At 32.3% G+C, this 16,395-nt stretch overlaps 1 protein-coding gene across 1 annotated transcript in view; it reads left to right on the top strand.

Moving 5' to 3' along the window:
* Positions 1-541: 541 nt before the first annotated feature.
* Positions 542-16,395, top strand: part of LOC129216780 (tyrosine-protein kinase transmembrane receptor Ror2-like) — a 132,355-nt gene continuing 116,501 nt past the window's right edge. The window contains exons 1-2 of the mRNA XM_054850995.1: positions 542-578; positions 11,992-12,270. Of these exons, the coding sequence (XP_054706970.1) occupies positions 542-578; positions 11,992-12,270 (316 nt within the window). The remainder of the gene's footprint in view (positions 579-11,991; positions 12,271-16,395) is intronic.

The raw sequence follows: 16,395 nt of genomic DNA, 5'->3' as shown, positions 1-16,395 counted from the left end.
TGTGCCAGAAAAGACAACCACGCGCTCTGATTCAAGGTACAGCCGCTAGGGGCCTTAATTCAAGATAACTCTCTTCACTTGTGACGTCACACAAAGAAATGTTTTGCTAGAGAAATCGGACATTTAAAGAGAATTAAAATGTTGAGGACATAAAAATGTTTTTCTGCTCCTTGTTTTTTCTTACTTTTTCAATCAATTTTAGTGACTAAAAGAAGTATTTTTGACTGAAAGAAACATCCCCCATAAATAATATAAAACTAGTTTCACTTGTTGTATGAGTGACTAAAATTTAATTTGACCGCTTCGGAACCCTATTTAAGTGCTAGAAGCTACCGAAAATGACTAGCAGCTATATCTCAAACTATAATCCATGTATGATTTAATTAATAACGCCCCCGCTGCTCACTGTAGGTTCATGAATGATGCATGAAAATTTGGATTATGGGAGGGAAGATATCAGCATGGAAGCAGTTAAACCGATGTACGTAAATTGCTCTTGATTAAATAGGTCAATAGTTAGGCGTTCTTGAGGCCACGCAGAATGCTATTATATCAGTTGAAGTCACGATGTGATCAACGTAAGATTTAGGCGATTTTGCATAGGAACCTGTTTGGTTTGGACTGAATATTATCATGTGTCCATACCAATATATATATATATATATATATATATATATATATATATATATATATATATATATATATATATATATATATATATAATTTCTTTTTTTCTTTAAATATAATTTTTAGTTTAGACATGCAATTTATTGCTGATTTTTAATAGCTTATGATTTTCAATTCGTTGATCTCAGTTTTAAGTGATTGTTTTTAGATCGTAACATCTTTTTACAGAGATAGTAGTGTAATGAGCCGTAATTTAAAAATCATCGGAAGAATAATAATAAAATCATTTTCAATATTGAAATTAACGTTTACAATGTCTGTTAATTTTATGAAGCAGTTTTTAAGACTATAGTGTTAACCCTTTCAGATCCAAGAGCGTTTAAGTTATATGTTGATGTTTACGGTTCAAAAAAATACAATACATTTTTTTAATAAGTTTTCTTTTTCTCATGCTAATAATATGATGCAATTAAAAATAATAATATAAGTAATTTGTATTCGTTAATTTATAAAATAAATTTGACTTTGGGAATCTATATTTCACATAATGATTTTTAAAAATTTAATTGATTTAAGTCAGCTTATTTCTGACTGAACGATCACAGTAAGAAAAAAAATATAAATAGATGAAAACAATTCTGAATTACTTTAAGTTTCCATTAATTCCTTATCAGTGTGCTTCTTAGATTATTTAACATGCTAGAAGCATTATTACCTCTTAATTATTAATTAATAAAGACATGTCGAATGTTATTTAAAATCATGATGAATCATTGTCTTCAAACGTCTTTCATCTTGACTTATAAAACTTTTAGTTTTAACAAAATGGTGCTGCATTACATAAACGTTAACAATTAAATAGTTTTTCAGGAGAAACAAAATTCAAGACGAATCTAAAACATTGTGTCCACGATCATTGCAACCATATACAAATGTTCACCACCATATTATTTCCTATAGGGATATATAAAATCAATGATTTTGTGCTGATAAATCAGCAATTACTGACGCTTAGGAAATCTTAATAACCAATTCTTATTTCGACGACAACTATTCCAATCTGCAGAGGTTAAATTAATCAAATTCACTGTATTCGAGTTTGTGCAATACCATCAGTAAAGGTTTTTCGAATCTAACTACCAATTTGGAATCAAAGTTGATTTGCGTGGTGCTTTTTTTTTCGTTAGTAAAAGTTCTACCCCTCCAAAAGATTTCCCAACACCATTCAATAAAGATGGAAAGTTGTCCCTTCTTGCCTTGTATGAAAGTCAATAATAACTTAAAGAATACCAATGCACATAAGAACTGCATTACAAAGACAATATCACCAAGGGAAAATTATCATCAAAAAGACAAGCAAACCTATATATTTAAGATGGAATATGGATATTGCAATGCTTGTTACAGGTGTTTATAATAAATTTGGGAAGTTATACTTCGTATATGAAAATTTAGTAATTTTAAAACTTGAATTATAGCTTACAATTAAAACTATCTGATTCTTAAAAAAGGAATAAAACAGTTAATACAAGAGCACGTAAATTTACATTAAAATTATGTCTTAAGCTTAAAATCGATGCAATGTTATAGTTTTCCCCCATTTCTTAAATCAAATATATAATAAAGCCTCAAATATATAATAAAGATTTAATTTGCAAAATTACCGATTTCAAACAGAACTCTACTGTCACTAACAACAGTTCAGGAAATTTGCAACCATGTGTAAATCCCCGCTAGGGAAATTAAATTTCGCTGGGCGTAAAAGGTTACATGCTCTAAAGATTAAATCATGTTATAAATGGCATGTCAAAAATGGCTTAGCCTTTGAGGTCATTCTCGGACAATGAAGAGTCATCAGCGTGATCAACTTGGGGGATATTCTTGACATTTAATCATTGTCTCTTGCGAAAGATGGTCAATCTCAAATGCTTGGGAACAAACTTGAGCTCAAAAGACGATGTACTAAACTAAGAGATGAGCTTTTGAATCAGTGCTTCTATTCTTCGATTATATTACTTGATTTGATTTTACCTATATTAGAACCGTTATGGGTAATCTTCCGAAAATATTTAATTGAAATTAATTTAAATATTTGATTATAATTGAAATTTGAATGAACTTTATTTTTCGTCAAATAGAAATAGAAACCATTACTGAGGTTTTTTACTTTCAAAACTTTGAAATATGCAAGGGAAAAAGATGCAATAAAATGAAAAATCTGAACGAAATAACATAAAGATGGCTTTGCCTGAAGAACAGCTAACTCCACGATAGATAACTTCAGCAGGCTATAATTACAATTTAGGTTCATTATGGTAGTGTATATCGAGGGTTTTAACAAAGTGAATATCTCTACTTGTAGACATTGTTTGGAGGTACTCGGTTTTTCTACTGCTGTAACTTGAAGCAGAAACCAATTTAAGAAAAAAAAATTTACAATAGCTGTTTCTAGTCTAGCTTGACTTGTGTTTGACAGTCTAAATCACTGATCAACTTTTACGATATCGTAAGTAAACGATTTTTCAGTGCATTGAAGTTTCAAACTGTGGCAGGAGTAACTAAACAGAGTTGGTCAATACATATAATTTGCATTTAAACAATAACCAACGTTAGATAACGGCAAATAATACCTTTCGTGAAGGCAGGACATTGGAATTACTAATTTAAAAAAATTAAAAATCTGTATAAATGTCTTTTAAAGTTACATGAAACCATTTTTTCCCAACTCTGAAGAAGAGGCTTTTCTTAACTGTCGACCGTGTACATGCGGATATCTTTTCAAATCGTACTTCCATTACATAGGAAATACCGAAATTTATTGGCAAAATATTTTTTAAAAATATTTAACATCACGTTTTCGGCATACACAAAGCAGTTCCTTGTGACTTATAAGCACGTGTACAAAATTGCCAATCATTAAGTTCAAAGTCTAGGAATTCTAGTAACTATACCCACAAAAATTTGTATACTACGTTACAGTATAACATTAAGTATATTGCATATACTTTAGAATTATACTATTTACAAATAATAATCCAGAAAACATGAATCAGTTTTTGCTGAAAGGAAATAAGTAAACTTGCTAACAGAGTTGACGTGCGCCTTTTTAACACAAAGCAGTTTATAGATCCTCTTAATTTTTATTTAACCGACTGAACTATTTAAAAAAATAGAAAATTAAATCTGCGTCTATAACACGATGTTTGCAAGCAACACGCGATTTCCATAAATAACATTGTTCACTTATTTTACGGATTACATTCAAACACAAGTTGACTTGAAAACAGGAAAAAGGTTTTTGATGTCCCACTACCATATCTGGAAAACATTTTCGGAATGCAGATATAGTAGCTTTTTAAAGTGAAACTTTTTATGCATTCGGAAATCTGATCCTCAACTTTTGTGTGACGGAAATTACGTAGTTTTTTCTAATTTTTGCCATATCCAATGAAAAATAATAGTAAATACAAAGCTAGTTTTATTCATAAAATTAGCAAATTAATTTCTAGGCTGAACCTAAGCAAGCATATGGATTTGGATTTGGTTCATTTTAAACTTTTCAAATAACGCATTTTTTTTTTTTTTTGAAGATTTCTTTGACTCAAGTCAAGTCATCGATTTAAATATGAAATCCACATTGCTTTAGTTCCGTCTCCGTGCTTTAGTTCCGCTTTAGCGTTTCAAGAACCGGCAGCTGCACATATTTCCACGCGTTCCTCAACTCAGCTCGCAGAAGCGACATTGGATTTACAATACTCATTTTCGCATTAATACGCCTTATAGGGCAGCCGGGCTGACTTGATAATTGAGGATTTTATTTTCGAAGCATATTTTCAGCCTTGTTGTATTCTTTCAGCCATTGTATGATCAGGATATTTCTTTCAAGAGATTATTTATTAGGGTGGGTCGAAAAAATATATTCGTTTATTTCGGAATCACGTTACCTCTCAAAAGTTGTAGTTTGATACCCTCAATTGGGGAAAAATAATTAAAAAATTCTAAGTTGACATCTTTAGTTCGCGCATGAGGCTGAAAATTTGAAAAAATATGCTAAAAAGTGATATTTTCAGTAAAATGATAAAATCAGCTTTTTTGTATTTTTTCATCATGCAACAGCCATAAATTGGCTCAGTATATAGCGTAGTTTAAATCTAAAAAATATTTTATAGCTTTTACATAAGATCTTCAGTTTGCGCATACGCTTTAAGATTGCGCAGAAGATTTTAGCTCAATTTAAGACATATGTGCAAACGAAAGATCTTATGTAAAAGCTGTAAAATATTTTTTAGATTTAAACTACACTATATACTGAGACAATTTATGGCTGTTGCGTTATTTATTTATTTATTTATTTATTTTTTGAAAAATTCAATTTTTAGCTTATTTTTTCAAACAACTGACGATGTCAACTTAGATTTTTTTTTATATTTTTTCCCAATTTCCAACTACATACCAAACTACAACTTTCGAGAAGTAACGTAGCCTTGATTGAGTAGAGTTCTGTAAGTCCGAAAGACATGGAATTATATCATTACGACTTTGAAATGATTTAAACCTGAAAAGAGCGTTGCTGTATTATTTCATACCTAGTTTTATCCAGAAATTTCTTTTAAAAGATTTAAGTCAAGAAAACCGTTCCCGCAGTTTTGTTACTTGAAATTTCTGCAATACTACTTGAATTAAATGTTATTTCTAAGGAACTACATAGAGCTGAACTGAATAAGCTCAAAAGGAGTATGATATAAAATTGTATTTTTGAAAGTAAAAATACAAATTTAAATTCTGGTAATTTTGTATTTATCAAACTTAATTACTTTTAAATCTTTGTGTATTACAAAATTTCTATGAAAGTGTAAAACTATTATACATTTCTTAATTAATTATTATTTGCAAACAACATTATTATTTATAACAACCTTCCACCATTTTCTTATTTTACTGTTTTCAATAACCGTATTGGCTCTTTAAACTAAATAACTTCGCAACGATTTATGATTGTTTGAAAATTAGTGTTGTTCCAAACAGAAATAATGAATTAAAGGCGAATCCACGTTATGTCCCTAAATTTGGTTCAGTTTAATGTAGAATACCTCAGTTGTATGTGAACGATGCCCCATATAAATGTAACTCAGTGTAATGCTACATAAATTGAAAAGAAAATTAAACTTAAGATATATTTTTGAAATTCCTTTCAGTTTTCAAAGGTATGCTTTGACACCGAAAACATGACGAAAAGCTTCAGAAAAACTTGACCATTTCTTATGAGAAAGAAATCTCAACAATGTATTTCTACATGTTTAAAAAAACATTTTCACTTTTTAGCCACGATTGAAATCTTTGAATAGCAAGAATATGTCCCGCTGCTGAAACGATTTTCGCTATTTTTTTTCCTCGTTTGTTTTTCTATTTTTACCCACACAGAAAATAGTTTTTCGCCTGCAGTGAATTTCGAGAGGAGACTCAAGAAAGCAATTTTCTTTGGATTTTCGATCATTTTCCATTCAATAGGACGAGAATATCTTTAAGAAACATTTTCATTCGTGACGATCAATATAACCTTGATATTTCCATTCTTCAATATTCATCTGGATTATGATTTATTGAAACTATTATTCTGGTGCAAGAAATACTAGCATAGTTACTATAGCTATTTTTATGCGGAAGCATAAGTTTAACGGACCCCTATTTAGAATGTATTTTTGATCGGTGGTAATACTGTCCCCAGCACACGCTACTTACAAACGAAAAGCAAAATAATCTATCTCCATACTAATGTTTATGTGTTTGTTCTACGCAGTTTAGGGGCCATTCAATAATTACGTAAGGATGGATTTGGCAATTCTCGGCCTCTCCCCTCCCCTTGTAAAGGAACGTAAGGTTTTTTCATCCCCCTCACCCAATTCTTACATAAGATTATATTTAATTTTTCAAAATAATAAAATAGCGAATCTTACACCAATGGAATCATTGTTAAATTCACTATAATTGAATTAAACCTTTTTGTTTAAAGAAATATTTACTAAAATGTTGGAATCTAGACTGAATGTTTTTCGATATTTTTTTTTATATGATGCAATATTGAATGAAAATAAAACATGCCATACGTAGTGCGATTTTTTTATTATATTTTACACTATTCATTCTTTGTAAAACAAATTAAAAACAGCTCATTCTCATACGTTTTTTATCCTCCAAACGCAAATGAAATAGATCCCTGCCAAAACACTTGACAGCGCGATATTTTACATTTCTAATGTAAAATATCGACTTGGAAAATATTACGTAAGAATAGGTTTTACCTCCCCCCCCCCCAAGTAAGGATATGTAGACATTTTTCTATCTCGCCTCTACTTCAAGACCCTCAACGTAATTAATGAATGGTCCTTAGACAAACCATAAAAAATCTTCGTATTAGACATAACAGTCGTAATCGTTAGGAATACGAAGTCACACTACCAACAAACTTTACAAATCTACTTTTTACAGATTTTTTTTCTACCAGTCTGGTATTTTAACTTTATTTCAGCAGCAGACAATAATTTGATTTTTTTACCTAACTCTAGTTTGTTTTAAAAACAAAACTGGAAGACATAAATTAGTAAGTTGAACTGATTCGAATTAAAATAGAGTTATAGAAAACTGAATACAGTGGTAAAAATATTGCTTTTCAAGCTGTAACAACACATTTTTTTTTAATTACAAATGACGACATTCATTGCTTACCTGTGTTTCGGGGTTATTGGGAACGCCGTTTTTGGAGTTTTATGGTTTTGAGCTTTATAACGTTACTGCTTTCTTTCATAAAAAGAGCTCCACTAATGCAATCCTTTTCAACCCAAACTTGTATTAATCTTAACGCAATATTTGTATCCTTATGGAATATTTCCTAAATTGATCATACACACTTGTAAAAAATTTTAGATGTAAAAGTTGAAGTATAGGATTTAATCTCTAAAAAATAAAATTCAAATGGTAGAAATTCAACTTTTTCAACATGCTCAGCTGGTTGAACGAATCTACACCGGATTAGGAATGAAGACTACACACGACGTGCGCTTATGTAATTCAAAAAGCTCAAAATTGTTTGCTAGGAAACACTTAGCCGATGAAAAGCTACAAGTAAAATTACATTTCCATTACATTGAAAAAAAAGTATGCGTCAGCTCTTCCATGTTTGTCCTTCCTTTAACAAGATCTCTGTTTGTCCATGAAACCTGCAACCTTGCAGCGAATTCTTGACCTTAATCATCGACTTGATTTCTTTATTTCTTCTAAAATTCTTTGAGCACATTACGAATGTGGACACTATTGGCTCTGTCCAAACTCTCGTTCATTTTAGCAGTAAGATACTTTTTAAAGAAGTTCAGTTCTATTTATTCACTTTGCAGTGTTGTAAGAACTAACTTAGACTGACGCTTTAAAAAAAAACCATTCAAGTCAGAAGTCTTTCAGCAATTAGGCTATCATTTAGCAAAGATTTTATTTTTTCCTTCAGATTTTTTCCGCGTTAATAACTTACATAGTAAAATCTGTAAAGTTGAACATACTGTCATAAAAACGTTATAAAGAACACTCACAATTGGATAATACGACAAATCAAATTATTTACCTAGATATGTAACTATCATCAACTATAAAAACAAAAACAAGAGTTGAAGAAATAAGGAAAACAAAACCCAATAGAAGAATCCTACAAAATCAAATTATGTACCTAAATATCGAAAAAAAAAAACACATTCAAATATCAGTCCGTTGACTACAACAGTCCCACAAAAGCATAGTCGACGACGTGTGTGAGTCACGCGGCACGGTTCCTCGCAGCTATCGACATTATCGGTCAGCGCCCTCTCGATGAATTAACTTACCCCACCATTTATTGGGAATTCATAGAACTAAACTTACCCCGCCATCTATTAGGGATTCATAGAACTAAACAATTAAACATTTAGTTTGCAATTACAAATATTTCGGTCAATCTGATTTAAAAAAAAAAAAAATAGTCTATAGCAATCCTCAATAAATGTACTATTCAATACAAAAAGTTTTTTTTAATTTGAACCTATAGATCCTGAGATTAGCCAGTTCGAACAAATAAACGAACAAACTCTTCAGTTTTTTATTAGTAGTATATTAACCTCTATAAGTTGACCTCCTGTCTAAGTTGAGTGCCAAAGAACTGCACCGCAAGTGGTCAACTTACACAGGTTTCACGGTACTTGTTAACGATGTACTACGCCGGACTATAATTCATTAAAAATACTAAGAGTACGTCAGTCACAAAAGGACTAAGTTATCTGCAAAATATTTATCGTAATTATATTACATTTGTCAGATTTGAACAATCAAGTCATAAGTGGAATATTATGAATGTAATCCAATAACAATGAAGGATAGTGTGAATGTTCAGTAAGTTACCGCCCTATAGCCAGGGAAAAGGCAGAAATACATGAAATACACCGCCAGTTCAGTCAATTGCAGCCGAGGACTGGAATGACTGAGCTGACGGTGTATTTCAAGTATTTCTGCCTTAGATCGGGCTGTAGAGCGGTAACTTATTGAAATCAGTGACTGTTTAGTTGACATTTTTATACATTATACAATTGAAGGAAATTTATTATTTACACCGCATGTACATATGTTATGGGGGGAAATAATTATCTTAATGCACGAGAAAAAGGGTAACTCCATTGTGTTTTTTCAAGTTATTTATGATTGCGTCGAGACAATTAATTATTTACGCTTGTTAAGTGTACCGTGACGTGAAACTGGTTGAGCAAGTTTTGTCGCAATTAGCTGAGGTTCTAGACGAACTCCTAGATCAGTTACCATTGATAAAATTTATACAGAAAATGTAAAATGTAAGAATATATCACTTTTAAATTTTGTTTCATTTGTGTATGATAATGTATGGTACGTATTAAACGTAACTTATAGGTCATAAGCAGGAGCGTAAATGCACTTGTAAGTGATGAAAATGTATATGAAAATGTTAAAGCAATCATAAGGGAGGAGAAGGGACAGGGGAGGGAGTTGTTGACCCGTGCCCGAGATTTTTAAAATGACGAGTGAAACATTTATGTAGGAACGTAGGGGTAAACAATATCGAGGAAGGCACGTAAAAGACTTTTCTGACGGGTCTCGTAATTTCTGTATGCACCCCTGAACATTATATGTTTTACCAAATTAGTATAATCCGTTTAATGTATTTTTATTCTGCACGTCTTTGTTAATTAATTTAATCAAAGCATTTCTTGTTGACATAGTTGTCGAAACATTACAATTACTTTCTAAAAGAAATATATTATTAAAAGAATTGAAGATTGGTTTTTGTTTGTAGTTCTGCATCTTTATTATTTTAACAACGAAATTCGCACTAACCACACTTAACCGAATATTTTTACCTAACCATAGATATGGATTAAGCTGATAAACAGCAGAGTTTATTAAATTAAGAGCATCAACGAAATGCTGTCTACTAAAAGAACATTCGAATAAAAAGTTAAAAGAACCTTCAAAACAAGCTCTTAAGTTTGGATTTAAGAAAAAAAAAGAAAGTAACTGCAGAAATCCGAATTTTTCTAAACGAGTAAGCTCTTAATCTACCATCTAAGACTCCGGATTTAAGATTGTTTTCCGCTCGTAGCAGCATACGCTATTCCGGATAAAAATGTTGCCATCCGAGAGATTAAATTCACTGTCTGCATTGTTAGTGAACTTCGACAGTAATTCCGTCATCGAAGCAAAATGTAACGTTCGTTAGAATTCTCACAGATGACAAAGTCCTTTTGCCGAAGCGTCCCACATACTTCCTGAGAGAGTTTTAATTCCGTGGCGTTACCATGGTTACCCTCCGATCTTAATTAACCTTCCCGAATGAGAGCAACCTCCAACCATGGGCCCAATATAATCCAGATAAATCCTTCTCTAATAACGCTAAGAGAAATTGTGCACTCCGCCTCATCAAAAGATTCAAATGGCTCTTCAAATATTGGGACAAAATATTTTCTTAAATGATGTTTGGTGGGGTTACGGTGAGGGAATTTTAAGGTCGGAGTTGGGTTAAAAATTACTTATTGTCATGCAGGTATTGATGAAATAAAAGTTGTTCGAAAGTTTAACCTTGTTTAAGAGCTTGCTTAATGAGCGTTTAGTGTATCCGTTGATTTAGATGAGTTTAAGCATTTAGCGAGGTTTTTATTAGTTGGTGTTTATTGTTTCAAACTTGGGTTTTCTCCTTGATGCTGCGATTAAATCTTTACATTCAACGAGCATTAAATACATCCCAAGGTTTAGAAGAAAGTTGACGTCTTGACATACAATAACGTTCCAGAGACGTGAAAAAGTATGTAATGGCACGTGACGCGAATGACTTTTGGGAGACGTCATTCTACAATTGCACTTGATACGAATGACATCTCGGAGATGTGATTCGACAATTGCACTTGACACAAATGACATTTCCGAAATGTCTGTCTACAAATGCAATTGACAGGAATGACGATTCGGAGACTTCAGTCTGAAATTGCACTTGACATGAATGACATCTCGGGGACGCCAATCTATAATTGCACTTGACACAAATGACGGCTTGGAGATGTCAGTCTACAATTGCACTTGACACAAATGACCTCTGTGTACAGTTAGTCAACAAGGGTACATGAAATAAATGATAGCTCCTAGATGTCACTCTAAAATCTCACAGCAAAAGATTGTCTTAAAGATATCCTTCTACAAGGGCAATGAAAAAAAAAAGAGTCTCCCAGAAGTTATTCTATGTCAAGAGGTTAAATTCATTTTAAAGTTATTGTGGCTGTAAGAAATGTAGTAAATCAGTTTAAAAAAGTGAGTCTAGGGTGGACAAGGACTAATAACAGAATCTTGGTGGTTTAAGGGGGGAAAACGAATTGATCAAAAGCTCTTAAAAGCGTTTTAACACGAAATATCGGTTCCCATAGAGTATCTTAAAATGGTGCAAGATATAACGTAGGACAAACTAACCTTCCAATTCAGTTCAGCGGTAAATATGCTACAGCACAATTAAGTACTTTTCGACATTAAATAGTATACGACGTAAGCAAAGTACATGAATGAGGCCTTTTGCTAGTTTTATTGTTCCATAAAACCCATTGCGGTGTCATACATAAGTATAGCTACATTCTTTCATTCGGAAGTGGTAGTTTAATAAAGAAACCATTTCTAATTGCACATTCTTGTGTGAGTTTTTTTAATGTTTACACACAAATGTTCCCTTTTTTGAGTATAAATACAGTAATTTTATGCAAAATTTTGCTGCTTTTAAGTAACATGTAGTACTTGTATTCTACGATAAAAACCTTATTGCACAATGCTTTCTTTTTGTTTCAGACGCACCAGTTATAGTGGTGGGACCAAGTAATACCACCGCCATGCAAGGAGACATTGTTGTTTTCACATGTGACACAATTGGCGACCCTCCCCCTCAAGTCATGTGGCAGAGGAATGGTCGAAATCTGCACACAAATGGCCACTCAAGCTACAAAATACTAGACAGTGGATCCCTTCAAATAGAAAATGTGGGCCCCGCTGATTACGGACTGTATCATTGTTCGGCAAAGAATGAAAAAGGACTAGTGCACTCGGAAACAGCGCATTTACAAGTTGAAGGTAAGATTTTCAATCATCATTTACAACTTCCGTGGGCAGGTAAACGGTAGCATCTGAAGAAACGAGTTTTCGAGGTATTTGAAGAAACGCCTTTTGTATTCAATACTGACAATAGGGAAATGTCGGGATTAAAAGTTTTTATCGCTCTTTTTTTCGGCAGAAATTAAATAAGCAAGCTTGTACATTAAAATTAACGTACACTAGATGATAAACATGCAAAAAAAATGAAAACTGAAAAATTTGCAGTTACTGCCCTTCGCCTGCCCACGACTGGGGAAACCTTATATACAACTCACACTGTGATCTCATCGGTTGCTTTTTTGGTCGATTAATCATTGAGAGGGCACAACATTTTTCCTCGACACTTTCTTTAGCTTGCAGTTTTAGAATTGCTTTGCAGCAACGCATGGCAAGATCGCAGTAGCCATCAAAGGCAGTACTGTTAGAATCCTGTCAGATATCCTGTTAGATTTTTCACAGATCATCCAATTACACTAATTGGGAATTCCTGCTAACCAATAAAATTGCATGACCGTTGGAACTAGTGCTCAGAGACTGGTGCTCTTTTCTTTTATTTTATTTATTTATTCTTTATTTATTTATTTGATGAATTCTAATGACATTTTGCTGATCGGGAACTTATACTGACTCGTCCTAATTACATATCAGTCGGAGGGTAATGCTCGTTGTATGTATTTCTGTAAGTTTCTCCTATTTTTCATTGATTGAGAGTTATAATTTCACAGCCAAATCATAGGACGAAATAAATAAATAAAGGAAAATAATAAAAGACCAGAACACTTTTTTCTTTAACTTACACTAATTAAAATTTTTGCGATAATGTGTATGAAATATTTCTTGTCGAATAAAAAAACACTAAAACACAAATTTCTGTAACTATACAGTGATTCGTTTCAAAAAAATTCCATCATTTCTCTACTGGACAGTCAATAGCAGCAATACCGTAAACATTTAACCCGTAACATTAACTGGTTATGAAAACAGAAGTTTCATAAAACTTTAAATTTCTAGTAGTAGTATTTGAGTGTCAGAAACTGTCTTTATCTTTCTAGCTAAGCTCACTAATCTTCGAAAATTTCTTCCCGATCTTATTTGATCCGCAAAGAGTTCAGTCGTTTCTTTAAAATAATAAATAAAGTGTACCTTATAATTCTAACAAAATGAAAATCCATCTCCCACTGTCGTAAAAAATAGAACTTAATTGAAGTGCTCATTAAAATTAGAACCAATATCGATTTCCTGCGCTTATTTGAAGAAAAGAAGAATTTGAATAAAATACTCATACCAAAATTTAATTAATAATAATGATTAATAAATAAGTAAGTAAAAAACGCTTTGAGATGCAAACTCCCGGAATCTGAACTGATTTTGTACTAAATTTCTAAGCTGTAAGTATTGATGGAATATCAAAACGGCTGTACGTAAGAATTTAAAAGACGTTTTCAAACTTGTAGTCTCCAGTAACATTCATTTTGCTTTGTAACTGAGTGCTTCAATTAAGTTGCAAGCAAAATTGTTCGCAAAATTAGAAGCTCTTATATCTCCTGCTCCAACTAATTTACAGAAGTGTAACGAACTTCATATTGTGCAGAAAGAAAGTAGTTTCAAACGACATAAAAAGTTAGTGGATGCATGAATTCTTTCGCTCCCTTATCGTCCAATTTAATTGAAATTGTCTCCTAAAAATTAACAATAATGATACTTCGAAGTTTAAGAAAAAAAAAAGAGTTCTGAAGTATAAACTCTAAGGGTCTCTAAGTAGTGTTGTACAAACTTTCAAGGCTGTATGGGATTTTTTGTACCATATACAATTTCTTTGACGAGATAATATTTTGATATAGAGAGATTTAAAGACATTTTTAGGGTAAAGGGTTCCATGCATTACAGGGTTGCTAGGGATGGGTATTTTTCTTGCACCTTTTGAGTTTACCAAAATAATACAATTTGGAAGTATCTATTAATATCGCAAAGTAATACATATGTCTATGAAAATTATAAAACAGGCGCAACTTAACCTAACATCTTTCAAGTCTAGTGCACAGCAGGTAGTATTTTGAGAGTTTAAAGTACTAAACTAACACATAAAACATATTTATCAAAATTCGCCAAATCCTATTAAATTTTTATATTCCTATTTAATTCAGTCCAACAGTATCTTGACTCGAACGTAATTCATATTCCGACTGCATTGTTGGCAATGCATTCCACCTTAATAGACCAAGGTTTCGTCTTCCACCTCAACAGCCCCATTGGATTGAGCTTAGGGAAAGGATTATACATACAGCTGACGTAATTTGAATAAAATTATTTAAATTTGCAGGGAGAACTTTTCCCAAAAGCACGTGAGTTTTATTTTGAGGCTAAGCGTTTGGCCTTTTTATACAGATGACGTTTCATTATTCAGAAGGCTAAACAAAATTGCGGCCTTTAAAGTGAACGAACTAAGAGCAGTTCACTTTTCCCTTTTACTGTACACCGCTTTCCTTAAAGTGATGGTGAAAAGCTTCGTAAATGTCAAGTATTGTTGGTATAAGTACAGTCATCTGAAGAAGTTTTGATACACACTCTATTTTTACCAGTAGCGTAACTAGGGGTTGGCAGGAGTGGCTCACGCCAGGGGTGCAGCAGCCAGGGGGGCGGCATTTCGACTGATAAAAAAAATAAGTTGGTTTTTTTCCGTAGAATTTGAAAAATGCTTTAAATTTTTTTTTTTAAATCTCGCAAGAAAAAGAGCTAGAGGAGGTATATATATATATATATATATATATATATATATATATATATATATATATATATATATATATAACATCTACTCAGAAGGAACATTGTCATCATTGAAAACAATTTAAAAAAAAAAGAAAAAAAATACAATGCTGCCTCCTGTTTGTTGAATCTATTAATCAAAATGTCCCCCCCCCCAAATGGCGGGGGGGGGGGGGTTTACAATGACCTCCGGTGACTTCCCATGTGGGCAACCCGGGGAGGGGGGTGCGATTTCTTTCGTTCGCCAGGGCGCTAGTCCTCATAGTTACGCTACTGCACTATTACACTACTTCTAGTTTAATAGAGTTGCTGCATCTATAGACATGACACTGCAGAAAAATACTAAAGTATTGCTTAGTTATCAAAAATTAAGAAATAATATATTTATAATATAAAATAAGTTACTAACCAGATATGGAGTTATCTTATCCTAATATGTAGTATAAATTTGATTTATATTTGAGACGTGACTTATAGTAAAACAGTTTAATTTAAGTGGTGTAGCTTTGAACCATACAAATCAAACTTTGAACTGTTTAAGAAACCCCAGTTTCTTCCACAGTATTATCTCGAAATACCTTTAATTTATACTATAGCATAAAATGTTACAATATAGAACGAGAGATTTTGACAACTTCTAATCAGCGTTCAAGAGTACTTTACGGCAAGTAACTTTAGAGAAATCCAGTTATACAAGTTGCCTTAGCGTGTAACTCTTGGTTAACCTACAGAGCGAGAGATTCTCACAACTTCTAATCCTCGTAAAGAGTACCTTCCAATAAGTAACTTAAAAATAGTCCGGTTATACAATTTACTCTAGAGTGTAATGTTTGGTTTACCTTCCACCAGGCGTTACCTCTGTACTAACATGAAAGATTCCGCTTATTTCTCTGACACTCATTTTAAGGAAAACAAAAGGTTAGATATAAAAGCAGTTATAAATATCGAAGAGATAATGCGTACAATTAAATTAAACATTTTCATTTTGAAACACGGGTACAGCCTGCCTTAAAACCCAAAAACAATATAAAATGGCCATAAGGTTAAAAGGTACGTGACGATAAACTAAATGAAATTGTAGATGTTTTGGATCAATATTTACATTTGAAATGTGTAACATTAAGTATTACCCTAAGGCCTACAAAAGTTAAAAAGAAGAAAAACGAAAAATTGAAACAAAACGAGCTGATGTGTGCATCACATGACTTCCTTTTACTCCAATTTAATGTCATTTTCTCATTACTGGCAGTTTTAATATGATTCAATAGTTTACTCTCTAAATATCACAGACAGTGGCCAAATTAAAACCAGATTTTTAAAAAAAAATCGCCAAATTTGTCG

This window comes from Uloborus diversus, chromosome 2, assembly GCF_026930045.1.
Source record: "Uloborus diversus isolate 005 chromosome 2, Udiv.v.3.1, whole genome shotgun sequence".
Taxonomy (NCBI): domain Eukaryota; kingdom Metazoa; phylum Arthropoda; class Arachnida; order Araneae; family Uloboridae; genus Uloborus; species Uloborus diversus.
This window is presented reverse-complemented; position numbering and strand designations above follow the sequence as displayed.